The sequence below is a fragment of the Vespa crabro genome, chromosome 1 (genome assembly GCF_910589235.1).
Source record: "Vespa crabro chromosome 1, iyVesCrab1.2, whole genome shotgun sequence".
Lineage (NCBI taxonomy): Eukaryota > Metazoa > Arthropoda > Insecta > Hymenoptera > Vespidae > Vespa > Vespa crabro.
In genome coordinates this window covers 14,780,158-14,793,366 of record NC_060955.1, presented here as the reverse complement: position 1 = coordinate 14,793,366, position 13,209 = coordinate 14,780,158, and the positions used below count along the sequence as shown (strand labels likewise).

The following is a 13,209-nucleotide window of genomic DNA, read 5'->3' as shown; positions in this document are numbered from 1 at the left end:
CTAACCTAAGTATTACCTATATATATCTATCAATATGACATGAAATAGAAAACTAAACTCTCAAAGTTAACCATTGAAAATGGCTTTGCAGATACAGCTTTCTAACAGCGAGCCGAGTGACAGCCACTATAATCGTCATTTGGCTCATTGCGGTGATCGCTGTGATTCTTCAATCATCTATCAACGTCGGACCAGACTTTTGCCTACGAAAATTTGGCGGTATAACGATGGAGCAAATAGTGGGTGTAACGATATTGGTCGGTTTACCCGCTGTAACAATTACCTTGCTTTATGCGATGCTTGTCTTGTGCGTACGCCGAGCAACGAGGGGATCCTACAAACCACCGATCGCCTTTTCTTGGGACTACGAATTAACTAAAGCGAACATATACAGTTGCCTGATGTTTATGATATTTTGGTTGCCCTTCGGCGCTGCCGTATGCGTGAATTCGTTTCGACCGATGAGTGCTCACGTTCTCTATGGCCTAGCCTGGTTCGCCTTTTCCAAGTCTTGCTTCAATAATCTTCTCTACTGTGTGGCCGATCGACACTTCCGCAGCGCCTACGTAAAGCTCTTTCATTACTGCTGCTGCAAAACGACCGTGAACTTTTCTAGAAGAACGCGCGCCGATGCTGGCAGGAATTCTAGTGACGTGCGTTTAAGGGTTCATATCATCCATTCTTATGCGAGTCCGGCTTCCTGTAGACCTACTGTGGCCAGACCGAACGGACGTGAAGTTTACGAGCTCTAAAACGGCTTTCTATTAATGTTTGCTATTTCCTTTCTTTTGTGTGCCCCACCTCTCACTCCCCACACACGCTACTTATGCTATGAGAACATCAAACTCGAGTATTCATTTTTTCTTTTCTGTCTCCTGAAATCAATTGTGGAGAAAATGAATTCGTCCATAAGAGTAGTTACGGAATAAACTTTCAAACGCTCTCTATTTTCAGCCAAGTATATACGAAGGTTTATTGCACTTGAGCGCTCTTGCGCGCACACGATACACGTGACTGGCTTCCAATTTGGAGATGCTAACGCGATTCTCTGATTTCTATCCACTTAAAGTTTATCGTCCTTTTGTCTTTCTTCTGTTATTCTTGACACGAGGTGTAGTACGCACAAAATGAGAGAATTATGACATTGATGGGTCTATATCAAATCTATATTTCGAACGAACCATCGTCACCGATACGAATTTGTATAAAGAATTTTGTCTTGTTTTAAAACGAAAGAGAGAAAGAGAGACACACGAATTTACGATGAATTTCTAAGGAAACAGATGTTTCGAGAAACTCACACATGCCTTGTCTATTTCCGTCTTCGTTTCCGTTAACAAAGAAATACATATCTTTTCAAATTGTATTGCTGACATAGACACAGTTATATTGATGAATATATCATCGAGACTAATCTCATAAAAAAATGAAATACGTATCGATGAATGTTTATACAGTTTTTCTAATCATATTATAAACCTGTTTTCTGTTTAAACAAATCAGTGAAGAAAAGAGTCGCATTCGAAAGAGTCTATAATAGAGGAAAAGAAAACTAATTCAAAAATAGATATAGAGTTATCTCATTGAGAGCTGTCTGAACCCTCGTGACTCCGTCCGATTTCGTTATCCGTCCTTGTTCGATTAAAGGGATTCAAAGTTATAAATTTTTTTTATAACAAAGCCGTCTCTTAGTTACGCATCGTCACGCAGAAAAATTTAAAGTTTCGTAATAAGATTGTTTTAGGGATGTAGAATTTCCTAAGCACAATATTAATCTAAAACGTTCTTTTCCTCGTCATTTAATATAAAGATTTTTATATTTTAGGGCAACATTGAATTTTCGATTAGAAGATTTTAAATTTCATTATAATGAGAAGAAAATTGTTTTTTTGTTTTCTTTCTCTTCCTCCCTTTCTGTCGTCTTTTATGTTTCTCTTTGGATGAAATTTGCTGCGCTTAGATGGCGTTTTAAGAGGAAGTAAGAAGTTGACGGAAAATAGATTTGATTTATGTTAGAGTGAAAAACGATTATCTAATACTATCAAGATGAACGAAAGTAATTTAGGACAATATATATTAGAGCAACACGGATCTTCAAGTTTCGAGAATGAAATAGTGTCATCGATCAATCGTTATGTCTGAAATTATGGTGGCGCTACCTGTCGAGGTAGTGAAGGGAAAAGAGGAAAGCACTCATAAAGGGCATTCGTAAGCTTTAAAGGGGCTGTACTTTCTTGCTAGCGTTCGATGTGGATTAATCGCCACTCCTATTAATTAATTATATCGGCTGTTCTTTGATGACTTACAAAATTATAATTTTCAACGATCTATCTATATCTAATGTAGTATTATTCTTTTATGCAATAGAAACACATATCAATTAATTACGCTTTTCTTGAAATTTACTTCATTTTACACACTCGACTACACTTTCCATAAAATACGTTTATAAATTTTTGATTCGCTCCAAAATATTACCAATAGATATCTATCAAATTGGTCCGTTTCCTCGACGCGAAATGACAAATTAATCGATCTATATCGAACCAAGAATATAGTCATACTTCGAATATCTAACGATTCAATCGATTTGAATAAAATTCATGTTATTATCATTTTTTATTTTTTTATGAGCACGTATTTACGTTTGGAAAAGTATTTCAAATATTTTCAATTTCATCTGATAATTTTCCACTTTATAGATCATTGAAAATCATTACAAAAGCATGATCTCGCAAAATTAATCTTTATTTAGATAGATAAATTTTAAATAGATTTTTAATTTTTAATTACGAGATTAAAGTTACGAGACTTTTATTTCTTAACGTGTAATTTTTCTACACCATTTTAAGGCTAATTGAATTTCTTGAAATCTTGCTATTATACATATTGCTGAAATTAGTATATATTTTATATACCACATATATTTTTTTAGCTTATATCAAAAAAAAAGGTACAAAAAGTTTTGTACAATTCTCTTTTGAAAATTTCATATCCGTGTATTTAATGAATTATTATATTAATCTCAATAATGATATTAGAGATTGGAACCGACTTTCGGGAAGATAATATGTATTCTCTATCCGTTTATCAACTGGTACTTAAATTCACGAAACATTTCTTAAAAAATTAAGCAATATATTAAGTTGAACAATAAATAATGTCAAAATTTTCAACCAAAAATATTGAATATAGTTTTGTTTATTGGTAGAAAATGTCGAAAATTAGAATATTACTTATTGGCCAATCTAATACTAACAATAGCGAAAAAATTGGACTCCGAACAAGATAACATCTTTTGAAAACGTATCTATATGTATCATTCTATACGTGAAAGAATGTTTTCATGGACGTTATACATTTCTATTCCAAATCGTAAATAAATCTTGCTCTATTCTGTGATTAAATTCGCGCAAAACATATAATCGTATTTAATCATTAAAGAAATTATCGTTTATGACATTTTTTATTACATTATATATGCACACATTTATAACACACGACATTTTTGTGTCAAAAATTTTTTGCATGTATATACATATGCACTTACATATAGTGTGCAAATAATTCGATATTATTATTTGCATTCGCACAATTTCTAAATCCAAAGAAAAATGATGAGATCGATAAGTGATTTTATCTTTGTGCTATTAGAACTCTAGTTTCGGTTACTCTCGAGCACGATAACTTTATAGCACGAGAAAATATTAGCTCTGTCCTTAAAATAAATACTTCTTATCTGCATATTGTGGTCAAGTATATTTTACGACGAAATTTTTTAAAGGAAAAGAAAGCAACATAATCAAATCAATCTCTCTTTTGACATATGAAATAAAGAACTGAATTTATTTTTTAATCCAATTATATAAAACAAATTACGAAATGATCAAATCAGGAGAAATATGTCGTATTTTATTAAATCTTTAAATATAACACACTCTCTCTCTCTCTCTCTCTCTCTCTCTCTCTCTCTCTCTCTCTCTCTCTCTCTCTCTCTCTCTCTCTCTTATATTTAGTAATTTGAATAAATGTAATAAGTGTTTCAAACAAACAAAACGATATGTTTCTCATGATCTATCTTATATACGTATATATATTATAAGTATATAGTTCGTCTAGTAAACATTGATAAATTATGATAATGACGTATATATATACTTATGTATATAATATATGTATATACTTATATATTTCTCATGACTGTATATCTCTAAATATTGTATTTTACAAGCCTTCTGTCAATCTGTGATCACATTGTTAGATATGATCGAATCGTATTATGGTCGATGTATGTATGTATGTAAGTTCAAGTAACAGCTTTCAAATTCGACACGATTAAATCGCTAAAACACGATCGACGGATCGTACGACTCGAGAAACGGGACCAGGATGAAAAACATGTTTGTCGTGCTACTACTTCTTACCAATTACATTTTACTTCTTTACTATACTTATCCTGCATGTAAATATATACAGGATGAAGTATAATGAATAAAACATGACCAATTAAAGATTGATTACTTGAAAATTTTCTTCGTTTCCAATGGATTTGGAAATCTTTCTTTAACTCGTACAAATTTATATATGATTCTAAATAACATTGATAATAGCATTCACAAGTTCATTTTTTCTAAGCAATTTGTAAAATTCAAATTTAAAAAACATGTAGATAAAAAACTGATCACGTTACACAATTTACCGATATTATGCACAATACTCGTAAACTATAAATTCGAATCTAGTTTTTCTCTACAGTGAGTAATATCTCCCTTCGGGCTTGAATCATATTTAACTGTATTTCATTTACCTGTAATGGGTTATAAATTAAATTCTGTGACTTATTTTTCTTATACTTCATCATTAACCTTTAGCTACGCTAAATACGTATCCATCTTACAAGTATGTGACGCATCAAAGGACAGAATTTTCATATGTAGCCTGGAGAAAGATATTACACACTTCAAAAATGAAAAAAAAATAAAGATATATAAAAATGATGTTATTAAATTAGGCCCTTACACAGAAACTTATAATTAGTAAAAAAAAAATCTTTGTCAGTTCATAATGTGTATTCGACTGTAACGATATAAATGTACATGTAATAAGTATAAATAAGTTATATACAAGAGTGTATATGCCCACGCATACACACACGTGAGGTACTTCACGTATTCAAAAATCGATACTCCAAGTATTCGGCTATGTCAAAGAGATATTCAGTGTTCATTTCTTCAAAATTGTTTCATACATGTTGTCGGCTAAATTAAATCAATTCGATCGTTTCTTCAATACCGACACAGTATCCGTCCAAGGAAAAATTCAAAATTTATAAAAAATATCTACGATCTATTTGTATTAATTTTAGATCTATAATCCCCCTCACTGTAAAAAAGAAAAAAACAATTATATTTCGTAAAATACAATTTATATTTATATAAAATATAAATCTTTTTTGTATAAAATTACAATTATGAATATTTTTGTACGGAGAGGGATAATTTACGAAAAAGCCTAAAGTGTGCGTGTATGCGCGTGCTCGTGTAAATAAGACAACAATAATATAGACCATGAATGCAAACTGTATAGAATCAAGGAACTAATTGCATACGACACTCATTATTGATCTTATAAGAAATTATGAGCTTCGTCCGTCACCGGAGATTCATTAATCTCGTATTGCGATCTATCTATTCTCGTGCAAGTAAAAATCGGTAATTAATTGTGAACTGTCTAAATATATTTATATATTGCATTAGTATATCTGTAATAAAATTATGGTCGCGATAAATGTATTCCAAATTAAAAAATCTGTAAGCAATGATTGGAGGTCCTACATATACTTAAAATAATAAACTTAAACGACAAGTATATGTGATATATACAGGATCTCTCATTTTAAACGATATTGCTAAATATCTCCTATCCTATTACTTTTATAAACAAATGTTTCAAATAGAAGTTATTAAGTTTTAATGTGGAAATGTAATATGTATTGCAGCTATTTCATAAAACAGGCTGTTGTCAAGATACGGAAGTCATAACAATTTTTTTACATGGAAATCGATATATTAAGCCTGACAAAAATTGTAGAGAATATAATACTAATCTAACGACCATCTGCAGTATTTTTTCATCGATATTCTATCAATTTATAGAAGTTTAACAAACTGGATAATCGTAATAATATGATCAATTTACCTGTAAACATCTGATAACCAATGAATTCATTAATCAATTTTGTTTTTTATTTGTATGCACTTTTTCATACATTTTTAAAGTTGTTATCATTTGAAATGCTCTTCAGCAGTCATAAAGGACATTAAAGCAATTATACAGGTCGTTAAACTTCAAGGCGCCATAACTTGATGAAATATTGATATTCTCTACAAATTTTATTCAGCTTAAAATATCGATTTCCACATAAAAAAATTGTTATGCCTTCTGCACATTGATAACAGCACCCTCTATGAAATAGTTGTAATACATATTACATTTCCACCTCAATACTTAGCAACTTTTATTAGAAACTAGTTATTTATAAAAACAATAGGATTGGAGATATGATATTTGATCATATCGTTTAAAATGAGATACCCTGTGTGTATACATATGTAAATATATATAAATGTACGTATGTATACATAAATGTTCGTAATCTCAAACTGAAAATAAGAGGAAAATGGAATACATTCACGTATACTTCGCTATTCTTTCTTATCCATTTAGAAATTAATAAAAAAGAAGAAGAATCATAGCTTACTTTAGAATAATGTATAAAATCCCTCTACAATTGTAGAATTAATCAATTAATTAATTCTGCTCGAAAGACTGACATTGCGCCGTCATTATACAAAATTTATAAAAATAACAAACAAACGAAAAAATACAAGATTTTTGGAATGATGATCGGTCGATAAATTTAATAAACTTTGTTGTATAAAAACGTAGGTAATCACAAGGAATTACTCATATTTATATATTAAGAATATATATTTATACATACATTTTGTATGTAGCAAGAAAAATGATCAAAACTTTAAATCTATAATCTAAATTAAATCTGTTCTCCGAATATGAAAATTATAGTGTAGAATAGAAAAAAGAAAAGACTATAGTGGCAATTTGTTCTATTGAAACTTGCTACTAAGTAATTCCTATCATAAAACTTGTCATATGCATAAAACTGTTATATTCTAAACTTTGAGGACCAGAAATACACAATAATGCATTATTTATTTTATCTGTATACATACAAAGTGATCGAAATGATCTTTATATCAAGTAAATTAAAAAAAAAAAAAGGAAAAAAAGTTGTGTTTAGTATCTTGTATATGCGTTACTTCCTCTACGAAGTAAATTCGGTTTAGATTATATGTAATTACCATTGTCATTGAAATAATATAATATTTCTTTACTTAAAATATCGGATTTATTTTCAATCGAATAAAATGAACTTTTTATGAAAATTATCAGAATTAAAAGGACTTCGACACGTGCTTGTTAAACATGTATAATCTGGATTCAAGCTTATAAGTCGTTATACAGCTTCTTTTACTATGTAAGAAAGTGAAAGAATTAAAATAAGAAAAAATAAAAAAAAATAAAAAAACAAGAAAAATAGAATATATCAATGTCATGTTTTAAAATAAATGTCTATGATAATATTGCCAAGAGGGCCATTGATATTATTCAATCGTCAGTTTGATCTTATAATAAAGATCAAAGTAAAAGATATTCCAATAGTAGCCTACATGCGAACGTAAAAACGTCACGAAACTCATAGAAATAGATAGTATTTCTTTAGTGAAAATTAAATCTTAAAAATCTATGTGACACCGACAGTAAAATCTCTCTATCGGATTATAAATGTATTTATTTTGTACTTGACTATATTTTTTGCATTAATGTATTTTTTGTAAACAGGCTGATGTAATGGAAAACGTCATACCTCTTGGAATGCAGCATCTCGTTTTATGAATATATTTTACTGTAATTTGTGTAAACGTAGATTTTATAATGTTGTAATAAAAGACACTTGTTTTTACCTCGTGTAATTCCCCTTTATTTTCTTTTTATAAATGATAAAATAAAAATCTCTATTGGATAAAACAGAACGAAGAAATAAATTCTAAATTGCTGATATTACAACAGATGGCACTGCAGTAATATGAAAAAATACTATTTTATACGAATTGCCGCGTAATTATCTACTTGAAATGAATTATATTTTTACATAATATAAAAACAAAAGGGTAAACGGAAGTTAATTAGCAAATAAAAACTTGTTTAACTTCTTAATAAATATTTGTTACTTTCAAGAATATACTTTCATGATTGCTAACATTGTTACATTGATAACATTATTACATTGATAACCTAATTTTTAGAGTTCTTTTATACGTGTTGCAGTAACAATTTTTGTAATGTATAAATTGAATATGTGAAAATATATATTTTAGTAATTAATTAAAATATATTATGTTCTAACTGTTTTGTTCTATTCTGTTTGTTTTTCACAATTTCAATTTCTTTTACAGTTACCTTCAATTTTATGGATCCAGAATTTCTTTCAAGATTGGTACCTCAAAACAAAGATCATACACGGCCTGCTTGCAAAAAATGTGGTTATGCAGGACATCTCACTTATCAATGTCGCAATTTCATTAAAGTTGATCCGAACAAAGAGATTGTATTAGATGTAAGTAGTACCAGTTCCAATAGTGATGAAAACTATGTGACTCCGCTAACAGAATTACGTGAAAAAGAATTAAAGAAGAAATTGAAAGAAGCTAAAAAGAGACACAAGGAGAAAAAAAATAAGAAAAGTTCCAAAAAAAAAGAAAAGTCTAAATCCAGTGATACAGAATCTAATAGTTCATCTACAGAAGAAGATGAGAAAGAAAAAAAAGAAAAACGACATAAACATAAAAAAAGGAAAAAGAAATCGAAAAATAAAAAGAGAAAGAAACATAAAAAGTATAGCTCATCAGAAAGTGACAATGATAACAAAACATAATATCAATAATGACTTATCATCGAAAGCATACTGATACTTAATATAAAATATTAGGTCTACCAAAAAGTTTTGTCCGTTTTTGAATTGAAAGAAAATAATATATTTTCAATATATTTATTAATATTTACTGAACAATATAATTTCTATCATTACTAATCACCTCTTTTCAGTTTGATGGTAATTTATGGATTGACTCCATTTCAATAGAATCATCTTTGGAGGCATTAAATTTAAGCAGTGCTTAGCTGATATTTGCTTCATTTTTGAATTTTTTTCTCTACAACAAATTTTACAGGGAGAGAAACAAATGAAACCTGAGAATATGGTGGATGTGGCAAAATTTCCCAGCCTATCTCTGCAATTTTTTAGCGAGTCGCCAAAATAGCATGTGGTCTGGTACTGTGATGTAGCATGATTTACTTCCTATTGACGAACGTCAATTTTTTTTCCTTGAGTGCTTCGTTCAAATCATCCATTCTTCATCAATACATTCCTAAATTGAGCCTTCCTTTAGATTTGAAAAGCTCATAATGTATTGGTCCTTTGACGTCCCATTATTTACACGATATTCTCTTATTGAGGCTGAGCTTTGTTTTGAGGTGAAGGAGAAGGTCGTTTGGAGTCGTAGTATATTATTTTTCTCACAATGTTCTCATATGTAATCCACTTGTCATTATCAGTTATAATCCAGAATCTAAGAAAGGTTCATATTTGTTTCAAACAAGCAGAAATGTGCAAATGATAACTCGGTCATATAAATTTTTTTCAGTTAACTCATGAGGCATCCATCTGGCATATTTATATACCATTCCAAGCTTCCGAATATGGTCCAGAATGGTTTGTTGTGTTGAATTGACCTTTACCAAGGTTTCTGATGTTGCAAAGAAAGGATCTTGCTGTATAATCGTCCTCAATATCGACAATATCGTCATCAATTAAAGATGGTCTTCCAGAGCATAGTTTGTCATTAAGATTGAAATCTTCTGCTTCAAATTTTTCGGACCATCCCCTGCATGTTCTGTTGGAAACTATCTTCACTAAAAATGTTCAAATTTCTACATGCTTCTGCAACATTTTTACCTTTTTGGAATTCATATAGAATGCAATACAGCAAATGAATTTTATCAATAGACATGTTTACACAAACGAATCTCACTTAATATTGAGATGACGAAACCATCGTTTCCGTAAATTTAGAGAAAAGTAAAGAGACAACCATATATGTTTAAAACGAATATGTTCATACATGTTGAAACTTGAGATGACAGATCAGAATTATCGGACAGAACTTTCTAATAGACCTAATAGTTAAAAATAATTTGATAATTGTACCATATGATCTTTCTCAACATAATGTACATATATCAAGTATGAATTATACATCTGGATTTCTTTACATGCACAATACATACTGTGCAAAAAAAATATCGTGTAAAAAGTGATCCACAAGAACTATAAAATTTATATTAAACTAATGCGAACTATACAAAGCACTTTAAAATATAGAAATACATTCATTAAAAACATTTTATTTAATAAACACATAAAAGAAAAATTAGTGTGTTGAGGTAAATGAAAAAAAAATATTTTTTCAAAAAAATACACATGATTATCATGACATTTTCTGCAAACTAATTAGTATGCGTTTTTGCAACTGTGTAAAAGTAAGTAAAACGTGTGAATAAAACATGTTAAGAAAATCTCTCATATAGAGGCTTATATCATATTCAACTAATTGCATCATATATAAATTATCATAATATTACCATTATATTTTTTATTAATTTGTAATGTAATCAGAAAATGTAGAAAATATAGAAATCCAATGAAAATATAATACTCATTCAAATTTTAACAATAAACTTGTTCATTACATAATACATTTGCTAATATAATATTATGCCAGGTTCTTCTGATTGCAATTTTTATCCGATTTTGATGTTTAAGAGTTTGTTTAAAAAATAAAAGATAAATATATGAAATTACCTTTTTTGGTTTTTTGAACAAATTATTTTCTTTGCAAAAGTCATGTTTAAGAAAAGGTTATTTTGAAGAATCATTTTGACATGAAAGGAAACTTTTGAAAGTATTAAAAAAATAATTTTTTTCATCTTTTATCTTTCCATCATCTAAATTATAGTGCAAATGCTTATATATGAATTGAGTGAATCTGATGTAATAAATTCAAGAAACAAAAAGCAAGGTTTGTCTCCTTATTCTGGACTGATTCTAATGAACAAGGGCTTAGCTAAAAATAAATTTATTACATGAGACTATTTTCTTAAAATTTTAATATATGATTTTGTTTTCATGTAAATTAATCTTGAATATTAACATTCTTTACAGATAATTTGTTTTAAAAATATATATTTTTATTTTGAAAATGTCATGTCGTGAGCCATTGTTTTGTCTTTTAAATAGGTCCTTGCTCATAACAACGTATCTATAATTATATTTATTGTTATGCTGTGCCATTTAAGAAAAATTTCGTTGAATTTATACTTTTCATGTTACTTTAGAAAAATGAATAAATTATGAACTTTATACAAAATTAAAAAATTTAGATATATATTATTATATTGTAAAGCGTAATGTAATCTTTATTCTACTAATAGTTTGTTTTTTCTTTGAAACTAAGATTGTGTTTCTCTTTTAAACAATATATCTTTTTATATGTTATTTTTTGTATAGAACAAGAATTTAATAATAACCTTATTATCTTTATAAAATTCTGGCTACAATATATAATAAATGCAATAGGACAGATAATTTCCATTTTTCATTACTGCGTACAATATGTATTGATCCATCGCTTTTTGATTTACATGCAAGTATTTACGCATGGTCTACAGTCTTGACTGTGATAATGGATTATTAGCTATAATATAATCACGCATGTTTTGCTACTAGTGTTTTATTTTATTGTTACTTGTCGCCTAAAAGAGAATGGTCCTTCAGTCATAAGTACTTAATTCATATGTTAGTTACTATTAGGTGGATCGGAAAGTAATGTCGTTTCTGCGCATGTCGATATTTGATAGTAATTAAAAATAAAAACTTGTTAAAAATTTATTCGTTTGAATTTAATTTAAAAAAGCGACATTACTTTCCGGTCCATCTAATACTTTCGAACCATTTTATTAATTCTGTTAAAATACGGGATATTCTTAGAAAGACTTTTTACCATTGTTACCATTATGGAATATAAATAAAAGACGATCCTTAGACTCTTAATCGATAGAATTAGGATTTCCAGGTAATAATTGATTAACTATATGTCACCCTTTGTGAGAAAAAATAATTTTTTCTGAAAAGAAATTCATATATTTTTGTTCAGTCTCAGTTCACTTCTTGATCTGTTATATTTTTCCTGTATTCAATATCGTCTGAAATCGTCATCAATGATGTTTCTTGGAAATGACTGATGAAATTCTGATAATTTGTAGTTTTTTATATATGATACAGTACAAAGAAATCCGACTATTGTCATCTTAACGTGTTTTGTATTTGATTGTGACTTTCGAAAAAAATTTGAAGATAGTAGTCTAGTAGTGGGGAGGAGTAATAATAGTAGTTGTTAGATTATGATGCGACTGTGAACTTCGAGAGCATTAAAGATGAGATGTTATCGGAATTCTGTCGTTGATTGAACTGGCACTAAACGGAAATGTGTGAACATGTACATTTAAATTACATATAATAATGTTATAATCACTGTTGTCGAACAATCGAAACGAAAACTAAATTGAAATGTGTGAATCGACTTCTGTCTATGTATTGTTAATTGTATATGTATTGTATATGTATTGTTAATTAGGATCGGAAAATGTTAAAAATATAACGGCATCGACAATATCATTTGCTCGTAGAGCGGATATACCGGATTATACCGGTAAAATCGGTAATACTCATATTCCATGTAATCTTATAAACATTTCGTTACACATAGGTAAATATACAAGAAGTATTTATATTATTATAATAAATGACAATAATATATAATTAACTTCAATTTTCCAAAAGATTTGACTCTCAATGATTTGTCAAAAGTGGTTAAATGTTTATGGATTCAGCTTGAACAATGATATATTATTATAATAATTATTGTAGACTATTAATGAATAATATTATCATTTATAAAATTTATTATCATTTTTGTATTCTATTTTATATGCATTCCATTAATAAAATGT

At 28.8% G+C, this 13,209-nt stretch overlaps 1 protein-coding gene and 1 long non-coding RNA gene across 9 annotated transcripts in view; both read left to right on the top strand.

Moving 5' to 3' along the window:
- LOC124429950 (histamine H2 receptor-like) overlaps positions 1-8,044 on the top strand; it is a 29,125-nt gene extending 21,081 nt beyond the window's left edge. For all 8 annotated transcript variants that reach the window (XM_046975924.1, XM_046975886.1, XM_046975878.1 and 5 more), the window contains one exon: positions 92-8,044. In XM_046975924.1, the coding sequence (XP_046831880.1) occupies positions 92-752 (661 nt within the window). In that variant the 3' untranslated portion in view covers positions 753-8,044. The remainder of the gene's footprint in view (positions 1-91) is intronic.
- Positions 8,045-9,014: 970 nt separating this feature from the next.
- Positions 9,015-12,998, top strand: LOC124430014. Its single transcript, XR_006943622.1, has 2 exons — positions 9,015-9,412; positions 9,786-12,998. It is a non-coding gene; the product is annotated as an uncharacterized LOC124430014 (long non-coding RNA).
- Positions 12,999-13,209: the final 211 nt, after the last annotated feature.